The sequence below is a fragment of the Trypanosoma conorhini genome (genome assembly GCF_003719485.1).
Source record: "Trypanosoma conorhini strain 025E chromosome Unknown Tco_14.4_contig_00391, whole genome shotgun sequence".
NCBI lineage: Eukaryota > Euglenozoa > Kinetoplastea > Trypanosomatida > Trypanosomatidae > Trypanosoma > Trypanosoma conorhini.
The window spans coordinates 1-17,823 of NW_021704481.1; the positions used below are offsets into that span (position 1 = coordinate 1).

The 17,823-nt window shown below is 54.5% G+C and overlaps 9 protein-coding genes across 9 annotated transcripts, besides 11 other annotated features; all 9 read right to left on the reverse strand.

Moving 5' to 3' along the window:
- Positions 1–136: 136 nt before the first annotated feature.
- On the reverse strand, positions 137–610 carry Tco025E_06090 (uncharacterized protein; the record flags this gene model as incomplete). The annotated part of the gene is made up of 1 exon (XM_029372979.1): positions 137–610. The coding sequence occupies one exon, from the start codon at positions 608–610 to the stop codon at positions 137–139; it is 474 nt and encodes a 157-aa protein (XP_029226888.1).
- A 225-nt stretch (positions 611–835) lies between these two features.
- Positions 836–876: a sequence feature (GA-rich).
- Positions 877–984: 108 nt separating this feature from the next.
- Positions 985–2,070, reverse strand: Tco025E_06091 (f2o10.10 protein-like protein; the record flags this gene model as incomplete). Its single annotated transcript, XM_029372980.1, has 1 exon — positions 985–2,070. The coding sequence occupies one exon, from the start codon at positions 2,068–2,070 to the stop codon at positions 985–987; it is 1,086 nt and encodes a 361-aa protein (XP_029226889.1).
- Positions 2,071–2,171: 101 nt separating this feature from the next.
- Positions 2,172–2,198: a microsatellite.
- A 106-nt stretch (positions 2,199–2,304) lies between these two features.
- Positions 2,305–2,327: a microsatellite.
- Position 2,328: 1 nt separating this feature from the next.
- Positions 2,329–2,346: a microsatellite.
- Positions 2,347–2,392: 46 nt separating this feature from the next.
- Positions 2,393–2,414: a microsatellite.
- Positions 2,415–2,452: 38 nt separating this feature from the next.
- Tco025E_06092 (uncharacterized protein) lies at positions 2,453–3,748 on the reverse strand (the record flags this gene model as incomplete). Its single annotated transcript, XM_029372981.1, has 1 exon — positions 2,453–3,748. The coding sequence occupies one exon, from the start codon at positions 3,746–3,748 to the stop codon at positions 2,453–2,455; it is 1,296 nt and encodes a 431-aa protein (XP_029226890.1).
- Positions 3,749–3,908: 160 nt separating this feature from the next.
- Positions 3,909–3,950: a sequence feature (A-rich).
- Positions 3,951–4,643: 693 nt separating this feature from the next.
- Positions 4,644–5,693, reverse strand: Tco025E_06093 (putative replication factor C, subunit 5; the record flags this gene model as incomplete). The annotated part of the gene is made up of 1 exon (XM_029372982.1): positions 4,644–5,693. The coding sequence occupies one exon, from the start codon at positions 5,691–5,693 to the stop codon at positions 4,644–4,646; it is 1,050 nt and encodes a 349-aa protein (XP_029226891.1).
- A 543-nt stretch (positions 5,694–6,236) lies between these two features.
- Positions 6,237–6,257: a microsatellite.
- A 22-nt stretch (positions 6,258–6,279) lies between these two features.
- Tco025E_06094 (mitochondrial carrier protein) lies at positions 6,280–7,185 on the reverse strand (the record flags this gene model as incomplete). The annotated part of the gene is made up of 1 exon (XM_029372983.1): positions 6,280–7,185. The coding sequence occupies one exon, from the start codon at positions 7,183–7,185 to the stop codon at positions 6,280–6,282; it is 906 nt and encodes a 301-aa protein (XP_029226892.1).
- A 296-nt stretch (positions 7,186–7,481) lies between these two features.
- On the reverse strand, positions 7,482–11,465 carry Tco025E_06095 (cpc1/kpl2; the record flags this gene model as incomplete). The annotated part of the gene is made up of 1 exon (XM_029372984.1): positions 7,482–11,465. One exon carries the CDS (start codon positions 11,463–11,465, stop codon positions 7,482–7,484), a length of 3,984 nt encoding a protein of 1,327 aa, XP_029226893.1.
- Positions 11,466–11,817: 352 nt separating this feature from the next.
- On the reverse strand, positions 11,818–12,552 carry Tco025E_06096 (uncharacterized protein; the record flags this gene model as incomplete). The annotated part of the gene is made up of 1 exon (XM_029372985.1): positions 11,818–12,552. The coding sequence occupies one exon, from the start codon at positions 12,550–12,552 to the stop codon at positions 11,818–11,820; it is 735 nt and encodes a 244-aa protein (XP_029226894.1).
- Positions 12,553–12,853: 301 nt separating this feature from the next.
- Positions 12,854–12,898: a sequence feature (A-rich).
- A 16-nt stretch (positions 12,899–12,914) lies between these two features.
- Tco025E_06097 (putative prolyl oligopeptidase) lies at positions 12,915–15,008 on the reverse strand (the record flags this gene model as incomplete). The annotated part of the gene is made up of 1 exon (XM_029372986.1): positions 12,915–15,008. The coding sequence occupies one exon, from the start codon at positions 15,006–15,008 to the stop codon at positions 12,915–12,917; it is 2,094 nt and encodes a 697-aa protein (XP_029226895.1).
- Positions 15,009–15,138: 130 nt separating this feature from the next.
- Positions 15,139–15,178: a sequence feature (A-rich).
- Positions 15,179–15,795: 617 nt separating this feature from the next.
- Positions 15,796–15,841: a microsatellite.
- A 162-nt stretch (positions 15,842–16,003) lies between these two features.
- Positions 16,004–17,620, reverse strand: Tco025E_06098 (putative histidine ammonia-lyase; the record flags this gene model as incomplete). The annotated part of the gene is made up of 1 exon (XM_029372987.1): positions 16,004–17,620. The coding sequence occupies one exon, from the start codon at positions 17,618–17,620 to the stop codon at positions 16,004–16,006; it is 1,617 nt and encodes a 538-aa protein (XP_029226896.1).
- Positions 17,621–17,649: 29 nt separating this feature from the next.
- Positions 17,650–17,688: a microsatellite.
- Positions 17,689–17,823: the final 135 nt, after the last annotated feature.

A 17,823-nucleotide genomic window follows, 5' to 3' on the forward strand; every position in this document is an offset into this window, starting at 1 on the left:
CCTTTAGACACGGAGAAACAGAATACAGTACGACATCAAAGAAACGCTCCGTTAAAAGGAGTGCACCCTGGCGCCAGTCAACACACGTGCACTTGTTGTTGTTGTCTTTTGCCTTTGCAACTCGGTTCTTTTTTTATCAAAACTGTCCTTCAAACGGCGAAGACCGCGCGAAGAGGACATCGCGTAACTGCACCCCATACTCTAGTGCCTTGGACTCCAGCTGTTCTCGGAGAGCTGCAATACCGTCATGCAGTCGTTGCAACTCCTCCTTCTTCTGTCGCGTCGTTTCTTCAAGCTTGGAGCGCAGGGCTGCGTTGCCCTCCTCCGCGTCCGCCACTTTGCTCTCAAGGCTCTTGAGCCGATGCCGGAGCTGCTCCTCGTTCGTTACCGACATATTCTGCATGGCACGAAAGTGCTCATCTAGTCTATTTTCGGTGGACTCGTTCTGCTCCTGCAGCTCCGCCAGTTTCTTTTTTAGAACAGTTTTCTCGTGCTCCAAATAGCGCTTCTCCTCGCCGGCCAGCATCATCAGCTGCTCCACCGCCTGGCACTGCCGCTTCATGGAATCCAACTGCTGCCTCTTTTCGTCCACCGCCTGGGCATCCGTCATTTTTTTTTGGGCGCCATTGCATGCCCTGTTCTGTCCCCATCTTTGTTGTGCCGGGCGGAGGTCGAGGGTCGGGGGGTAGACAGGAGAGGAAACAGCAGCAATTAAGTAGGAAGAAGCGCAAAGGGAGCGTGAAAGGAGACCGGAGGGGGGGGGGGGGGACGTTAGTGGTGGACAACACGCACACAGGCACAGGAATGAAGAAGCGACTGGGCGCAAGTGACACTCGGGGGAGGAGGAGGAGGATGAGGAGGAGAAGAAGAGGTGGATGGGGCAAAGAAACGTGACTTACGCGGCAAACACGACAGAAAAGCAGCTCTGCCGCTACAAACAACACCACCAGACCCGCCACTTCAGTCCCTTCGTTCAGTGTGCCTTTAGCGGTTATGCATGATAGCTCTTAAATCATACATGATGTCCTCGTGCTTCAGTGTGTACTTGAGGTTTGCCGACACGCTGTACCGAATTGGTGGAATAGTGCGCTGAGGGAAAGCCCCACCGGCGCCACCGCCGCTCTCGACGGTATCGGTACCAGGCTCCGCCTCCACAACCACCGCGTCAGGGGCGTAGGGGTCAGTCCCGAAGCAGTAACGGTGCGCAAAGGCCACGAACATCATCTCAACACACACCAACAGGTCTTGAAGCCCCTGTGGCACGCGCTCCTCCGACCAATACTGGAAGCGCGGCAAAAGATGTGTGGCAGAGAGTAATTGAATGAGTATGCCTTGCCAAAATGAGAGGAAGATAACAACCTTGACGCAGAGAAACTTCATGAAGGCGTCTGTTCCCTCCATAAACTCTTTTAGCCCCGTGTAAAAGTAAACTAAAGCAGTAAAAGCCGTCGTTATGGATATGTTATACACCAGCGTCGTCCAAAAGTATCCTTTGCGCACATCCAGAATGCTGCCCATCTCATCCTTGGCTGTTAAAATGATGACAACCACCGTCACAAGCGGCTTCACCACCATAAACTGAAACAGGCACAGACGACAATTCCGTACAAACGTCGGTGACACCTTCACCGGCTCCATCCAGCAGAGCGGAAAGAAGTGGGGTATGGGGGGCCGTTCCTCCAGCATAAGGGTGCGGTAGAGGGTATCCATGCCCCCCATGAGGGCGATCATCAGCTGAAAGAAGGCGTAAATGGCGTAACTCTCGTAAGCGTCGCGGATCAGGTTGAGGTACTCGGCGGCGCTGGGGGCAAGTATACAGATCCATGAAATCATGGCGTAGAGGGGCACCATAAAGAGGATGCGCACAATCTTTGTCTGGCACTCCGGGTCGGAAAAGCAGGTCAGGTGCTCCAGAATCTGGAAGAAGGAGAGTACCGTGGCGAATACGGCGCAGTAGCCGCCAATGAAGGAGGGCACCACCTTCTGGTCATGCAGCACATTTTTGAGCAGCAAAACAATCAAAAGCAGGAGGCCCACCACACAAGAAAAAGTCCCCACCCAGTAGTACATCCGCCGTCGTTCATGCCTCTGGGGGAAAAACATGCTTCTAAAAGACATTCGCGTCACTGCCTCTGCAGCGTGGACTGCCGGGAGAAAGGCGTTGCAGACAAACCCCACCACCACCACCACCACCAACAAAAATAAGAAGGAAGAATCAAAAGGAGGAAGGTCTTTCATTAATACATTTCCCGCTTCTCCAAGTCGCTCGTTCACAGCCAATTGATGGTTGAGGCATACAGAGAAATATTATATATATATATATATATTAGAGAGAGAGAGAGAGAGCATATACAGAGTCCCTATCGTCAATGTCATTGCCAAAAAAAAAGGCCAACAACGACAACAACAATAACGGCGATAGAAGTAAATAAGTAACTTCATAAACACGCGGTCATCTTGGAATGAGATCGTAGAGATTCAGCGAAAGCAGTTGGGAGAGACCAACTGCAGAGGTGACGGGAATATGGCAGTGATACGCCTTGGAGTTCTGCGAGGACGGCACCAACAATCCCCACGAGACCAACGTGTGGTGGTGCTGCACAGCTGTCTCCGCCGGAGCAAACTCCAGTGGGTCTATGTGATAAGCACAAATCTTAAGCAGAGCCCGATACACCAACATGAGGCGTGGCACATGTACACTGTGGGCGGAGGAGGACAAAACAGCTGCCTTATGTGAAGTGGCATTTGCCCCTGACGATCTTGTACGACGCTGCAACCCCTGATCGTCAAACACATAGGCCTGTTTTGACCTTGGGACGGCGCCGCAGTAAAAGGCGCTCACGGCCCACAGTATCGCCGAATAACCAATTCGCCTTAACGCCGCCACCAGTGGATCATTGCCGGACCCCACCTTCGCCAACTCCCGTCTTTTCCCCCACGCAGCCGAGTGATGCATCGCATTGGGACGCCCGCTTGTGTAGTGCGGCGCGAGCAACGGCAAAATGTGGTGGACGCGTTGCAGCAGTTGACGCACATCCTGCGCCACGATGCTCGCCCGCATCGGGAGGTGCGTGATGTAGTAAGCCACGGCGTCCACCGCCGCCGTGTGCGCCTGCCCTAACGTAAAGTGCGGTGTGCTCGGGCCGGGGTCGCCAAAAAAGAACTCGCGGTTTGCCGCAAAGAGGGAGTTCAGCCACACTTGCACGACGGCTGCGTCAGGCTTCGACAGGAAATGGAAGCGAAACGAGTTGGAAATATGAAGCGGCATCTGCGAAACGATCCACAGGCAGACGACGCTTCGCTTACGCCCCTCCGGCGCCGCCGGGAGGCACTCCGAGAGCCAGTGATTGACGTCAGCGGCATCGTCCTCCAGTGTGTCGGCGTCGTCCAGAACGAAGTGGAGCTCGCTCCCCTCCGCCGCGTCGTCCAGCCACTGCCGCACCAAGCAGCCAAACTGCTGCACCGTGCACTGCGCCCGCCGGCGCTTGGTGCGCGGCTGGAGCCGCCACGTCAGTCGCTGCAACGGATCACCGTCCAGTGCCTTGCCACTCACGTACTCCAGATGAAAGGAGCTCCTCATGTTGCGGACGTGCTGCTCGCGTGCCGTGAGATAATTCAAGAGCAACGTCGTCTTCCCACTGCTCGGTGGGCCGCAGAGGCAAATGTAGCCGGAGCCACTCTCAACGCTGGCGTCCAGCTCATCGCGCAGGTCCGCCCCGCCCTCCTCGCATGATGTCTGCGCCGCCATTCTGAGCAAAGAAAGGGACGGGTTAAACTAAACGCATGCCCCGCGCCACTGCGTGGGTCGGAGTTCCACCAGGCAGGCGACAATCACCGCAGACACAATAGAAAATGAACACGCGCAAAGAAGACAGACAAGTAGGAGCACAGGCACAAAGAAGAAGGAGCAAAACAAAAAACAAAAACAAAAACAAAGAAAAATAAAGCAATCGAGGGGAAAAAAAAGGATCAAACAATCTTCACAGGCAACCGAGTCGTACGTTATACTTTTGATTTCCTTCCTCTTCCTGTGTCGTTTCCCGCCACAACTCCGCTCCCTCCTCCATTTACAGCCGAGGACAAGTGCGTCCCCGCCCCCTCACGGCATATCGCGGTAGGCCTGATGGTAGTTCCACCTATTTGTCTTGAAGTGCCTTCGCCTGCTGAAGCGGTTGCGCGCGTCGTGGGCGGCCTGAAACGAGGGATGGAAACGCTTGTCCCGCATGAAGCGATGCCGGAATTTGTGCCCACAAAACCAGTGGGCAATAAACAGGGGCTGCGAAAGGCGGAGCATCACTCCACTAGCCCCTACGCTAGGAAAAAACAAACAAACGACAACAACTGCTACTACCACTAGAACAGGCCTTTGCCAAGCGCGTGTCCGTGCAAATGCAAGCAACGGTGCGTGAGCGCAGGCACGGACCTAAAGCACCCGCCTCGCTTGAAAAAGAGCAGTAAGGAGGGAGGAAGAAGAGGAGGACAAGCTTATAATGCGTGGGTAACAACAGAGTAAAGTTGTGCGTGGGCCAGACGGGAGGAGGCTTGCCTCAGCCAAACCAATTAGGCAAACCTGCACGGTTTAAACAAACAGACTGCCGCGTCGGGCTTTTGCCTTCGTAGAGAATCCGTCATCGTTGCCCCTTCTATGCCTGCTTCAGAAGCTGCATGACGCCGGCGACAAACGCTTCCAGGTGTACAATGGACTTTGTGCCAAGCTTCATGTTGTGGTCGTACTGTGCCGCGAGGGCAATCACGGGCCGTCGAAGGGCGGGATCGACCGCCGACATTAGCTTCTCGAGAACCACGCGAAGAATCACCTCGCCAGAGACGCACTGACCAAGGAGATCGTAGAATTTTCCACGTATTTCATGCAATTTCTTCGGAGTCTGCTCCGAGAGAATGTCGTTGGTGATTTCGTCAAGAAATACCCGCCAGTCCGGCTGCGGAATGTCCGTGCCATTCCCTGAGAAATCAACGTTGGTCATGGCGGCTGCCTCCACCATCAAGAGGGCGCGGCGCAGGTTTCCCTCGGAGCGCTGGGCCACGGTGGCCATGAACGCCGCGGAGGGCAGTGGACGGTTCTCCCGCTCACACACCTGCCGGATGACTTTGCTTAAATTTTCCTTGGAGTGCGAAGGGACACGGACCGCCAAACAGCGTGAGCGCAGTGGTGCTATGAGGCGCGAGGTGGAATTGCAGATGAGGACCAACCGGCACGTTGACATGTACTTTTCCATCGTTCGTCGCAGGGCGTGTTGCGCGGCTCTGCCCATTTTATCCACCTCATTGAGAAGCACCACCTTGTATCCCACACCGGTGGAGGAGCTGGACTGCAGCGAGGCAGTCTGAGCAATCTCTCGAATCATTTGCATCACAATCACCCGATCATAGTTGCCGGCGTCTGACGGGTTGATGTCAATATGATGCGGAGAGCTCAGGGTTGCGATATCGACAACCTTGCTCTCTGTGACCTGCACAGACCGGTGCTCGAGCCGAAGGGAGTAGACGGCGGGACCGTAGACGTGGTGGAGAACCGACATGGCGCGCGTCTTCTTCCCAGTGCCTGACGGGCCGTAGAGCAGCAGGTGCGGAAGGTCCTGCGACTCGGCAAGGCGCTTCAGCACCCCCGTCAGCTCCGGGTACAGCTCCACTTCATCCAGCGACTTGGGGCGGTACTTGTCTACCCACAGCATTGCTAGCGTCTGGCAGTGACGAGAGGCGCGCAGTAGTCACAGCGGCGGCCGAAGGAAGATAAATTAATAACAGTAAGCAAAATGAACAGAATGCAAGTTGGGGTGGTTTATTTTTATTTGTATGTCTGCGAAATGGGGAGAAATGGAGGAAACGCTGTGGGCCGCGCGTGCGCGAAAATAAAGGAGGGGTGGGTGGGTGGGAAACGCAAGAACAACAAATTCGCATTTTGTGCCATCCAAAAAACACAAAAAGAAACTCAGACACTCGCCTGCGCCAGTGTTGCTGAGCCCAAAACAACAACAATAACAAAATGCACACACACATACATATAGAGTTACGCATATATCCATGTAAGGCAGCCTCATTCTCGCGAAGAATACTCAGACGCGAAGTGCACGCAGAGACCCCCCAACACCACAGGACTGAGAAGTCCAATACGGCACCCATCCGCCTCTGCCCAAGGAACGAAGAAAAGACAATATTGATGAAAATGTCACGGCCTATGCAAAGATGAACAAAGCAAAGGCGCAGGGAAAGAGGGAAACAACAACAACAACAACAACCAGGACGGAGCAACCTGACGCATCAAACGTTGTAATTCCGCATTGCCCTCGTTGTCCACTCAACGCCCAGCCACACAGAGGCGTTGGCAGGAATGGCACGCAAAAGACAAGCTGGGAGTCCTCTATAGAACCCTCGCACCCCGCCCGTCTTATATGTGCTGGCAAATACCTCTGAGAATGTGGTCTTCGTGCCGCCTGATTGCAGTTGTGTCTTCACAAAGTCAAAAGGGTAATTACTCAACCAAAAGACCACCCCCGCCACACATCCGCTCACCACCACCCCAAAACTCTTCCCTGCGGTGGTTGCCCCGAAGGCGGAGTTGTCTATCTGCTGCTTTGCCAACTGATAACCTGAAAAGTAAAAGGGGAGGCCCACCAAGCGCGAGAGCGCCGTTGGCAAGTACCCCGCAAGGAGCCCAAGCGGACCCTCCCTCACCAGGATGCAGCGAATACAGCCGATTGGGCCTGTAAAATCTGGTGTTGCCCGGGAGCTGTGCTGCAGCTGCAACCTCACCTTTACATTCTCCATCGGGGTGATGCAGAGAGTGTAAATTGGCGCCGTCAACCATGCCGACAGGGCCGTCCGCCAGAGTGGAGGCTTGACTTTATGATCGAAACCCGCAGGCGTCAAGAGATTTGTCATGAACTGGTTCAGACTAAAGAGTATGGAATTGTACACACCACCCATAACGAGTGGGGGGCTCAATCCGCGGTAAAAGCCATGAAAGCCTTCGTTCGCCCATGTATGACGACAGCAGGAGACGATGCCGGGGAAGATCCCGCGCTGCACACGCGACTTGACGGTGTCGAATGGATGACTGGTTAACGCCTGCAGCATCCCACCCACTGTCCCCCCGACAAACCGCTGCAGCACAGTGACCTTGTGTACATCGTCAAAGTCATTGTTCTTGTTGCGCTTGCCGGCCATACGAGTAAGTTATTGCTCAACTCTAGTCTCCGATGCACGTGCCAAGTTTGCCGAGGGTGGTGGCGGAAGCAGGGGAAAGGAAAGAAAGCTAAAACAACAACAACAAAACCAAAACGGGCAGACAGGCATAGATGCACTCACGGAGTAGCGCACAAAGGAAGGAGTAAGCGGCAAGGCGGAGGAGGAGAATCCGTCCAAAGCGAGTGACACATCCACACGCCCTCGCCTTCCCTCATTCATTCTTGTGGTCATATATGGCCCGCTTGGGGGCCACTCACTATACAATTATATTCTGCTCACCCAACTTGAGGCTCTTCGAGAAGAAAACACTTGCGGTGAAATGCCTCGGTGTTGTTGAGCATGGTGCGCCCAATGACCCGGGTGCTAATAGACTGAAAGGCCAGCGAGGGCTCACCGTCGTACAGCGTTGCAATGTTTTCGGGCGAAAATACATCTAAAAGACACATGTTACGGGGGTTTGTCACCTGCACGTGAAAGGCGAAGTCCAACTCCTCCGGCGTCAGGGTGCCGTCCCCATTCTGGGAGAGAACGTAGAAGGCCTTTTGCACCCCGCGAATGGGTTGTCGGTCAATGCAGAGAAACATCAACAGCGGCAGTGGATCCAGCAGTCCGTCCGGCGTTGAGAACGTCATCCACAGCGCACGCACGTAGGCCTCCAACCGGTCGTCCGCCAGGCAGTTATCAAAGAAGAAGGGAACGTCGTAAAAGTCCTCCTCGGTGACCGCCTCGAGGCCAAGGTTGGCGCGGGTCTCCAGCAGTTGTGCGACGGAGCACTCGGTGATGTAAAAGTTCTTTTCTGCGTCTGCGTCTGCGTCTGCGTCTGCGTCTGACGCCACCTCCGGCGCCGGCGCACACCATAAAAGCAGATGAAGCACAAACTCTCTCCAGTCGATGAATCCGCAGTCAAGCGGATCAAACGCGGCAAAAACCTCTCCCTGCGTTTTCAGACGCCCAAGGTCCCTGACAATAGCACCAGCGTAATCGCCGGGACGCACAATGTGAAAGAACTCCGTGCGGCCCACCGCATATCCAGGCGCCACGGAACGGAATGCCACAATGATATCCACCAATCGTGAAGAGGAGAGAGTTGCGTGGATCTTTGGCTCTTCTGCCGCTGCCAATATCTGCAGATTATGGGGCAAGCAGGGAGCTTGGGTGGTTGTTGTTTTTGGTGCCGCAGGGACGGTATGAAACGTGTCACGGCCCAAGTGCATAGACGACAGCGGTCGCTCCTCTTCAATGGCGTTACGAATAACGTAAATCGCCGTGTTGACCGCCGAGGCCTGGCTGAAATTCTTCTCCCGAGTGTGGGAGGCCATGTCATCCTTCATGCGTGCGCAGTACGCCTCCCCTTCGCGTTGGATTTGCAGGAAGAACTGCCGGATAGAGGAGATACGCTCCTGCGCCTTGGACAACTCGCCTTCGGCGAAGGGTAAACACCTCTTGAGAATCAGCACCGTCCTGCCGTCATCTGCAGTCACGGAAGACGCCTTCGCACCCTCACGCACCTTCGTGGGCGCCTCAGCGACGGAAGAAAACTTCTCCACGAGGCTTTCCATGGACGTCAAAAGTTTCCCAATGGTCTCCACAAAGGTGTCCTCAAGGGTCTTTTCAACCACCTCATCCGGTTGCGGGGCCTTCTTGGTGCCTTGCGTCTTCTTCTCCTTCCCCTTGGTCTGCTCCACCGCGGCCTCGGTGGTGGAGCGCACAAGAATGACCTCCGACTCCAACTCCACAAATACGCAGGGCTGCTTCACAACGGCGGCGAAGTACATCGCCGCCAGGTTCAGCGACACCAAGAACCGCTCCAGTTCCACTTGCACCATCGCAACGCCAAGGTTACACACCGACACGCACCATGGCCCATAGAAGGACTCTTTTTTTGTGATTTGCTCAATCTTTGCACTGGCCTCTCTCGCGGTTGCCTCCAGCGTGCGGAAGAGCTCCTCCCGGAGCTGATCCACCAACAGATGTAGCTCCTCCTTACACGAGGGCTGACCCAGAAGCTCGGCCGGTACTGCATTGTAGCTGGCCACGAATTGATCCAGCTTTTCCTGCTTTTCATCCGGTTGGTTCCAGAAGTGATTAAAGGCGCCCATCGCCGCGCAGCGGTGCTCCAGCATCAAATTGGCAAGTTTCTCCACGGCTGTTCCCAGCCAGCCGTATGCACTCTCGTATTGGGTCCTAAAGGCAGAAAACACTCGCATGAAAGCCTCTGGTAAAGCCTCTGGCATTGTGTAGGATGGCGTCAACCGTGGCCGCGACTCCAATTCCGGCGGAATCGGTGCTCCACACTCCGCGTAGACGGCGATAAGGCGTTTTCGTTCAGCCTCCCGTGCAGCCTCCTGCTCGGCAATGCTTGCATCAATGTATGCCTGCCTCTTTTTTGCGGCCATTGCAGCATCGTAACGCTGAAGGCCTGCCTTGTATTTGTCGCCTGCCTCTTGAAGGATGTTTCGAACGTCGACTATAATGTTCTCCAACGCGCCTTCTCCGTTGACTTCGTGCACGTTTTCAACACATCCCGCTTCATGATTCAGCCAGCGCCTCATCGCCTCCCAGCGCCAGTTCTGGTTAAGCAAGAGGCGGTGCAACTGCGCCGTGGAGGTTTTCACACGATCAAGGCTTACCACGTACGGCATACGCTCGGGTGGCGGCGGATTAAACACCATGTGGTAATGTTCTCGTGTCTCTTTATCAACACGAAGTCCTGCGAAACGACAAAAAATCTCGTGTGGCCTGCAGTAAATGTGCACCACAGCTGAGAAGAGAGGGTAGGTATGCCCATGTTGCTCCCAGTATGTTATTGCGTCCTTTTCCTCGTCTGTCAACTCAAGCCGTGTCACCTCCGGCAGCACTGGCGGCGGCAGTGCGCTGAGGTCAACGCCTTTCTTCGGTGGCCTTGGCCGGGCTTCGTTCTTCACACTGCCAACATCAGAGCGCATCTCCCGCGCCACATGCAGCAGTGGTGACGACAAGGAAACCTCTTCCTTACAGGGCGGGAAGTCTCGCAAGACCCCCTCAAACAAGTGGACTTGCTTTGGAATCGCACGCTGCAGAACACGAAGCTGCTCTAATCCTCCAACTGTTCCGTCGAACAGGATGCCGTCACACTCCAAAGTGGTGTCGTTCATCTCCAGTTGCATCAGCTCCACGATGAGGCACGGGTCCACTGCTTCACCGCGGGAAAGGGCAGCCTCAATAGTCATGCCCACCTTAGCCCATGGGCTAAGCCGTACGAAGGAGTCAACAACCTGCTCAAGGTGTGACTCGCTGTGGTATGCAACTTCCTCGTCCTGCGCGTTGCGCTCCTCATACGCTGAGAGTACCGGCAAGGCATCGCTGTCCTCCACCGTGAGAAGGGTTGGTAAACCATCGCGCTCATTTCGGTACGCCTCCAGGGCCTTATTTGTCAAGTCTCTATCCGAGAGGGACAACAGCGAGAGTGCCGCGGAGACCTCACGAGACACAACCGTCTTACCGCTGAGCTTTGGCCCATGTATCAAAAACAGCGGCCTGCGCGAGAGATCAAAGCAGTTGACTGATGAAGCGCCCGGCTTCAGTGTGTCGTACATGGCAAAAAGAAGGTAAAGAAACGCCTCACCTGTGATCTGGAACGGGTGGCAGTGAAAGATCTCCCTGAAGGCGATGCGGGCATGCTCTTCCTGCGTCAGCGGTGTCGCGTTGGTGGTTCGGATGAAGGCATTCAACGCGATATCGCCGAGGAGCGTGTTCCAAACGCCGCCCTCAAGCGCGTGTTTCTCAGTGAATCCGATGCACTCATCAACGGCTGAGAGAATGCGGTCCATGACGTCGCCAACCACCTCCTCCCTCGCGCGGCGCTCTTCCTCCACGCACCACTCCTCCAACTCGCGCAGCCGACGCTCATCGGTCCCAACCACGGCCGACTGCTCCTTCTCCTCGCGCCGCTGCATCGACGTGAGGTACATGGAGTTCAGCCGGTTCTGCAGCTTCACTGCCTCCTCGCACTCCCGCTTTTCCTCTAGAATATGTTCACTGATCAGGTCCCACCACCTCCCTACATCCCCGAGGGAGCCCAGGAACTCGCCCTCGGCCAGCGACACGGTCTGGACGCCGCGCTGCAGGACACCACTCAGCATGCCCTTGCAACGCTGCGTTCGTTCCTGGTTACCTGCTACGATGCAGTCGATGCGCCGCCGCCTGCGAGACTCCCGCCGCTGCTCCTCCTCCCCGCGCGCGGCGAGCAGCGAGGCCACGAGCCGCTCAGCCTCCTGCATCCCTCTTCAGCGCCTCTCCGCAAAGAACTCGCAAAGTGCAGACAGGACTCAACCCCCAAGTCGGGCGCAAACCAAAAGTAAAAAAGGGGGAAAAAAATAAAACAAAAAGGACAGGTCAACAAAAAATGGCCGACGACACGCGCTCAGAGAGCTTAGAACAGTAGGCGCTTTTTTCTTTCATTCTTTTCTTGTTTTTTTCTTCTTCTTCGCGTCCCTCTTCCTTGGCTGCAGTCCCTCAGTTGGGACGGCCCTTCTTCCTCCCCCGCCAGAGGCACACGATAGAGAAGAACAGAAAAGGGAGGCTGAGAGTCTTCTCACCCACGTAGCCATCCACGCACATGCACGGCTGGCGCTAAAGATTTTTGGTCCACGGCTCCTTGCCTTTTGGTGGGGGCTTCGTGATGTTGATACGCTTGATGACGTTGTTGTAGTCGCGGTACGACTTGAAGAAGTTGAGTACGGGGTGCCGCAGCTGCCACCAACGCAGACGCCCTTGCGCCCACAACCGCAGGTCGACTCCCAGCCGCCTGCAGGAGGGAACGAACAAGTACGCCAAGAAGACGGGGACTAGAAACCTGCAACTGTCCGAGATCAACGCCCAGGCCCAATTCTCCCCCGTAAAAATGGCCTCCGCCCTCATAATTTTTTGCTCCACGACGAAGTACGCAACACCGCTCGCGTTGGGATCATCCACAAAATGATTTCGTGCGCCAGCGGTGACTTCCAGGGCGCGTTGAATTTCCTCTGCATCACCGACCGTCGTTTCGTGAATGCGCTTCTGCCTCGCATCATACACACGCTTCTGCACGCCGTACATCACATGTGAGGCGTAGCGCTCCTTTCGGTAAGACTTGGGAAAGATGAGGGTCCGCATGCAGCGGTAGTAGCCCCACAAGTGCAGCGCGGCAATCGGGTAGCAGAGAAAAGGGCACAACATGCAGTATACAAACGCGCGGAGCGGGGGCACCACCATGGCAAAGTCGATATGGCCCAGTCGCTCGCGCGTCCGACTTACCGCGCAGAGTGGCCCATTCCACAAATCTGTGAGAAGAACTCCTTGCAGTGCCGCCGCCTTTTCGGCCGCCATTCTTTGCAGGCCTCAGGTACCGCGCCCACGCGCTTTCAGAAAATCGAGGGAAGACGCAAAGACAAGGTATTTCCATCGCGTGGAGGAGGATGAGGATGGGGCAACCGCAGGACAGGAAATATACGGCCTTGCAAAACCAAAAAGCCGGAGGGCCAATAAAACAAAGCAAAAAAAAAACACCACAAATACGATCTTCTTAGAGGGCGTGTGGAAAAAACAACAACATTGGCGTCACGCCTATCATTCTCACCGACAACAAGGGCAACCGTTATTTTCTTTTCTTTTCTTCAAAAAGTACGGGAACAAAAAACAAAACAAAACCAAAAAAGCAAAGAAACAAAAAAAATTTGGCGTTCGCCGATTTACTCCTTCCACGACGCATGAATATTCTTAGCGATGAAGGTGTAAATATCGCCTGCCTCGCGCAGTATTTTGCTGGTTGGTTTGCCTGCGCCGTGTCCCGCTGCCACCTCAATGCGCGCCAAGAAAGGCCCACCCTCGGTTGAATTCGCATGCTGTAGCGTTGCCGTGTACTTCAGGGAGTGTAGCGGCACCACCCGGTCGTCGTGGTCGCCTGTCACCACCAAGATGGCGGGGTATTTGACGGCGGATTTGATATTGTGCAATGGACTGTATTTTTGTAGTACCTTGAAATCCTCCTCCTTGTCTGGATCACCGTAATCGGACTTCCACGCATGCCCGATAGTGAAGCTGTGAAACTTGTACATGTCCAGCACCCCCACTTGGCAGACAACACAGCGAAACAGCTCTGGGGCCTGGTTCGCCACCGCGGCAACCAGCAGCCCCCCGTTCGAGCCGCCCATAATAGCGGTTGTCTGGGGGGAGCCGTAGCCTTGGCTGTGCAGGAATTTGGCTCCCTCAATAAAGTCGGTAAAACAGTTCTGCTTGCACGCCCGCCGGCCGGCGTCGTGCCACTCCTCGCCGTACTCGCCACCGCCACGGATGTTCGGTACGGCGAGAATGCCGCCAAGGTTTCTCAAGAACACCATCCGTGAGGAGCTGAATGCGGGGGTCAGGGAGATGTTGAAGCCGCCGTAGGCGTACAGCAACAGCGGCGAGGCGGAGGTGACAGTGCCTTTTCGATGAACGATAAACATCGGGATTCGTGCCCCATCCGACGAGTTGTAGAACTTCTGCTCCGTGACAAAATCATCCACCACAAGTCCCTCCACCGTGTCATCCTTAAAGACGCGAAGGGACGACTGTGGGTCGTTGATGTCCAGGACAAAGCTTCGCCCTGGAAGGAGGAATGACGTAATTTTAAACGACACAAAATCCTTCTTTCGCTCGGTAAAGAGTGAAGTGATCGTTCCAATAGGCAATGCAATGTTGTTTAACGTGGGATCCCCCAGCCGGCGGTAGTACAGCACGTCCTTTACATCCTCCAGGTACACAAGAAGAAGCACATCCTTAACAAGGGCGGCGTGGCTTAGCACGGAACGTTGCTGCTCCAGAATGACTTCTTCGTGTCCGGTGCGAATGTCAATGGATATAAGTTTTTTTCGTGGTGCATCACGGGTTGTGACAAAATAAAATGTGTGCTCGTTGTTTCCCAAATAGTGATAGCTGCCAACAAAGTCATTGACCAACTTCGTGAAGGCCAGCGGTGCGGCGCCAAGCCCCTTTTCGGCCGATGGAAGTTCCGCAACCCACACGAGGTTGTGTGGCTCGCAGCCGTCAAAGAGGGTGACAATGACGTAGGACTGGCAGTCAGACACCTCCGCCGCCAGGCTCCATTGTGGGTGTTCCGGCACGGAGAGGATCACAACGTCCTCCTCTTGGGGACGTCCGATGCAATGAAAGCAGATAAACGCATCCTGCGCCTGGGCTGTTTCGGCACCCTTGTCTACATCACCCCGCAGCGCAGGGTAACGCGTATAAAAAAATCCCAGGTTGCGCCACCATGCAATGCCAGAGAACTTGACCCATTCAATTACATCTGAAGTATCTTGCACCGTGTCGGCACGCCTCACATGGATGTGTTGCCAGTCACTTCCCTTGTCGCTGAGACTGTAGGCAAACAGTGTCTCGTCCTCGTTCCAAGCGGAGGCCTTGAGCGCAGTTGTACCGTCACTGCTCATTGTGTTGGGGTCCAGGAAGATGCTCGGGGTGTCGCCGGTGAGGCTCTTCGCGCGCATCAAAACACTCTGGTTCTGCAGGCCAGAGTTGTGGTAGTAATAATAGTGCCCGTTGCGATAACTGGGGTTGGAAGTGCGGGGGTAATTCTGCGACTCGGATATCTTGTCAAAGAGCTTCTTGCGGAGCTCGGCATCCGCAGCAAGGTAGTCCTCAAACAACGCGTTTTGTGCCTGCACAAACGACTTTGTCTCGGGGCTCTCGGGGTCCTCGAGGTAGTCGTAGGGCTCGGGCACAGTCACATTGTGCATCGTGTACGCCGCCGCCGAGCGTCTCGCCATCGGGTAGAGGAAGCGCATCGCCTTCGCCCGCTCCGCTCCTCCCCTCAGTTCGGGGCTTTAAACAAAGAAACAGCCACGCAGACCTAGGCGAGGGAGAATAAGAAGGAAAAGCGAGGAGAGGGATAAATTTGGAAAAGAACCCCCCCCCAAAAAAAAAGTAAACAAAATTAAAGAGAACAAAAAAAAAAGATCAGGGAAAGGCGCGCACACACACAAAACACGCGGTCTAAATAAATAAGAAAAAACGAAGGCCGCCCTGCTGCCATTCCGTTTGCCAGTATTTTCCCACCTTAGGCCTCGACTCTGTCCACGCAGTACTGCCCGCAAAGTCACACGGCACAGTACATTTGATCACGCCAACATTTCGTGGTCAATGGTTTGGAGGGCGAAGTCAGAGGTCAATCAATAGATAAATGGAGAAAAAAACCCGCACAATTATCCAAGTAAATAGTAACAACAAAAAAAATAAAGATGGAAGGGTAGACAGATCGATATGCCCTAATCAAAGTAAAACACATAGCCTTAAAGGAGAAAAAAATAGAAATAAAACTGGAGGGCGACCGCCTAACGCAGCGGCTCTCTCCATTGACAGTTATATTTTGCCCTAAACTGCTTCTTGTCACGCATTCCCTGTGTGACAGAAATGCACATAAGTCGAAGGAAAACAACACAGTAAGTTGCCTCCCTCCATATATATCTACACACACACACATACATATATATAACGAAATATGGGATGCACAAGTGGATAACAAATATTTTTTTTTTAAGCATGCTTCGCCTTGATAGAAATAAAATAAAATACTCTTTTTCCTTTTCCGTTTTCCTTTTCCTTTCCCTCCCCCTTTCCTACTAAAGCTTCGTGTTCCCCTGGAACATGCCTTTATTTGTCACCGCCCCTTTCACAAGGGGGCACTGGGCCCAGAGTGGATGTTGTCCTCCGCCACCTCAGCACCACCAATCGCTCGCTTTATTTATTATTATTTTGTTGTCGCGTGGCATGCGTTTCCTATTCACATCTTGGATTGCAGCCCAAACGGTTTCTTGACGGTGAAGACGTCCAGGAAGCGCGCCTCCTCGGGGACGTACTTCTTAACGACGTTCCAGATGGCACCGGAGCGCAGCAGCTTCACGACGTTTGTAATACTGCTGTGCATCTCACGATCCTTGTCCCAGCTGGGGCTGACGCCGCGGACGAGGCTCCAGACCTTCTCCATCGGCTCCGTCGACCTGAGCGGCCGCAGGAGATCGACGCCCTGGCAGGCGCACAGCAGCTCAATGGCGAGGATGTGCTCGACATTTTCCACAACCTTAATGGCCTTGCGTGCGGAGAACCCGCCCATGCTGACGTGATCTTCCTGGGCAGCGGAGGTGGAGATGCTGTCAATGGAGGCGGGGTGGCAGTAGACCTTGTTCTCCGAGACGAGGGCGGCGGCGGTGCAATGTGCGATCATGAAGCCCGAGTTGAGTCCTCCGTTTTTCACCAAGAAGGCGGGAAGACGGCTCAGAGAGGGGTTGTTAAGACGCTCGATGCGACGCTCACTGATGTTCCCAAGTTCATGCACACCAATAGCAAGCATATCAAGGGCCTTCGCCGGGTACTCACCATGAAAATTACCGCACGAAACGACCTTTTTCACTCCGTCCGGGAACACCAACGGGTTATCAGTGGCGCAGTTGAGTTCCGTGGTAAGGACACCGTACACCCACTCAACGATGTCGTTAGAGATCCCATGCACCTGGGGGGCGCACCGGATAGAGTAGGCGTCCTGAACGCGACCGCAGTTGGCATGGCTGAGACAAATTGCAGACGGAAACTTTTCGCTATGCAAAAGCGACCGCAAGCGCAGAGCCACAATCTGTTGACCCTTGTGAGGGCGCACACGATGAATGTCAGGGTTAAGGTTACTGACAGTTGACAGCAGAGCTTCAGAAGTCATGGCAAGGACAACGTCCGCAAGGCGAGCAACCCTTCGAGCCCGCACAACGGCTTCCGAACCGAGGGCAGAAATAAACTGCGTTCCGTTAATCAGCGCCAACCCCTCCTTTGCCTTCAATGTGATGGGCTCGACGCCCAACTCCTGCAAAACAACTCGGGCGTCACGGAACTTGAGGTTTTTGAGCGTTGCGAGGCGTCCTTCGCCAAGCATTCCGAGGGCGAGGTGAGACAGTGGCCCGAGATCCCCGCTGGCACCCACGGTTCCTTGCTCTGGAATGTAGGGAACGACACCGGCGTTGAACGCCTGGACGTATTTTTGAACCGTCTCCAAACGAATGCCGCTGTGACCTTTGCAGAGAATATTGACACGGAGGGCCATCATCATGCGGGCCCGCTGGGGTGTCAATGGCTCACCGACGCACGCGCTGTGCGACCGAACAAGATTCAGCTGCAGCAACTCCAATTGATCCGGTGAGATAATCGTTGATTCAAACTTACCAAAGCCTGTGTTAATGCCATAGACTGTTTGGCGATCCTCGACAATCTTATCGATCACGGCGCGCCCAGCTTTGATCCTTGCAACCGCATTAGCTGCAAGGTCGATGGTGGCGAGCGGCTCATAACCCAAAGTGTACAGCGCGTCGGGCGTAAGCGAGGCGCCGTCAAGGACAACCTTCACCTGACTCTGCATTTTCTGTGATCTGCTTGCCGCGCAATAGGATATATATATATATATATAAATATATAATAAATAAATATTTCTTCTTCTTCGCTAGTAGATTGACTTAAAAAAAAACGCTTAATTTCTTTTGCCACTCAAGGCGAGAAAGAGCGGGCCATCGCATTGTCGTCAGATAACAAAACGTCGCAAGAAAAGTGCAGTTCACCGTGGCG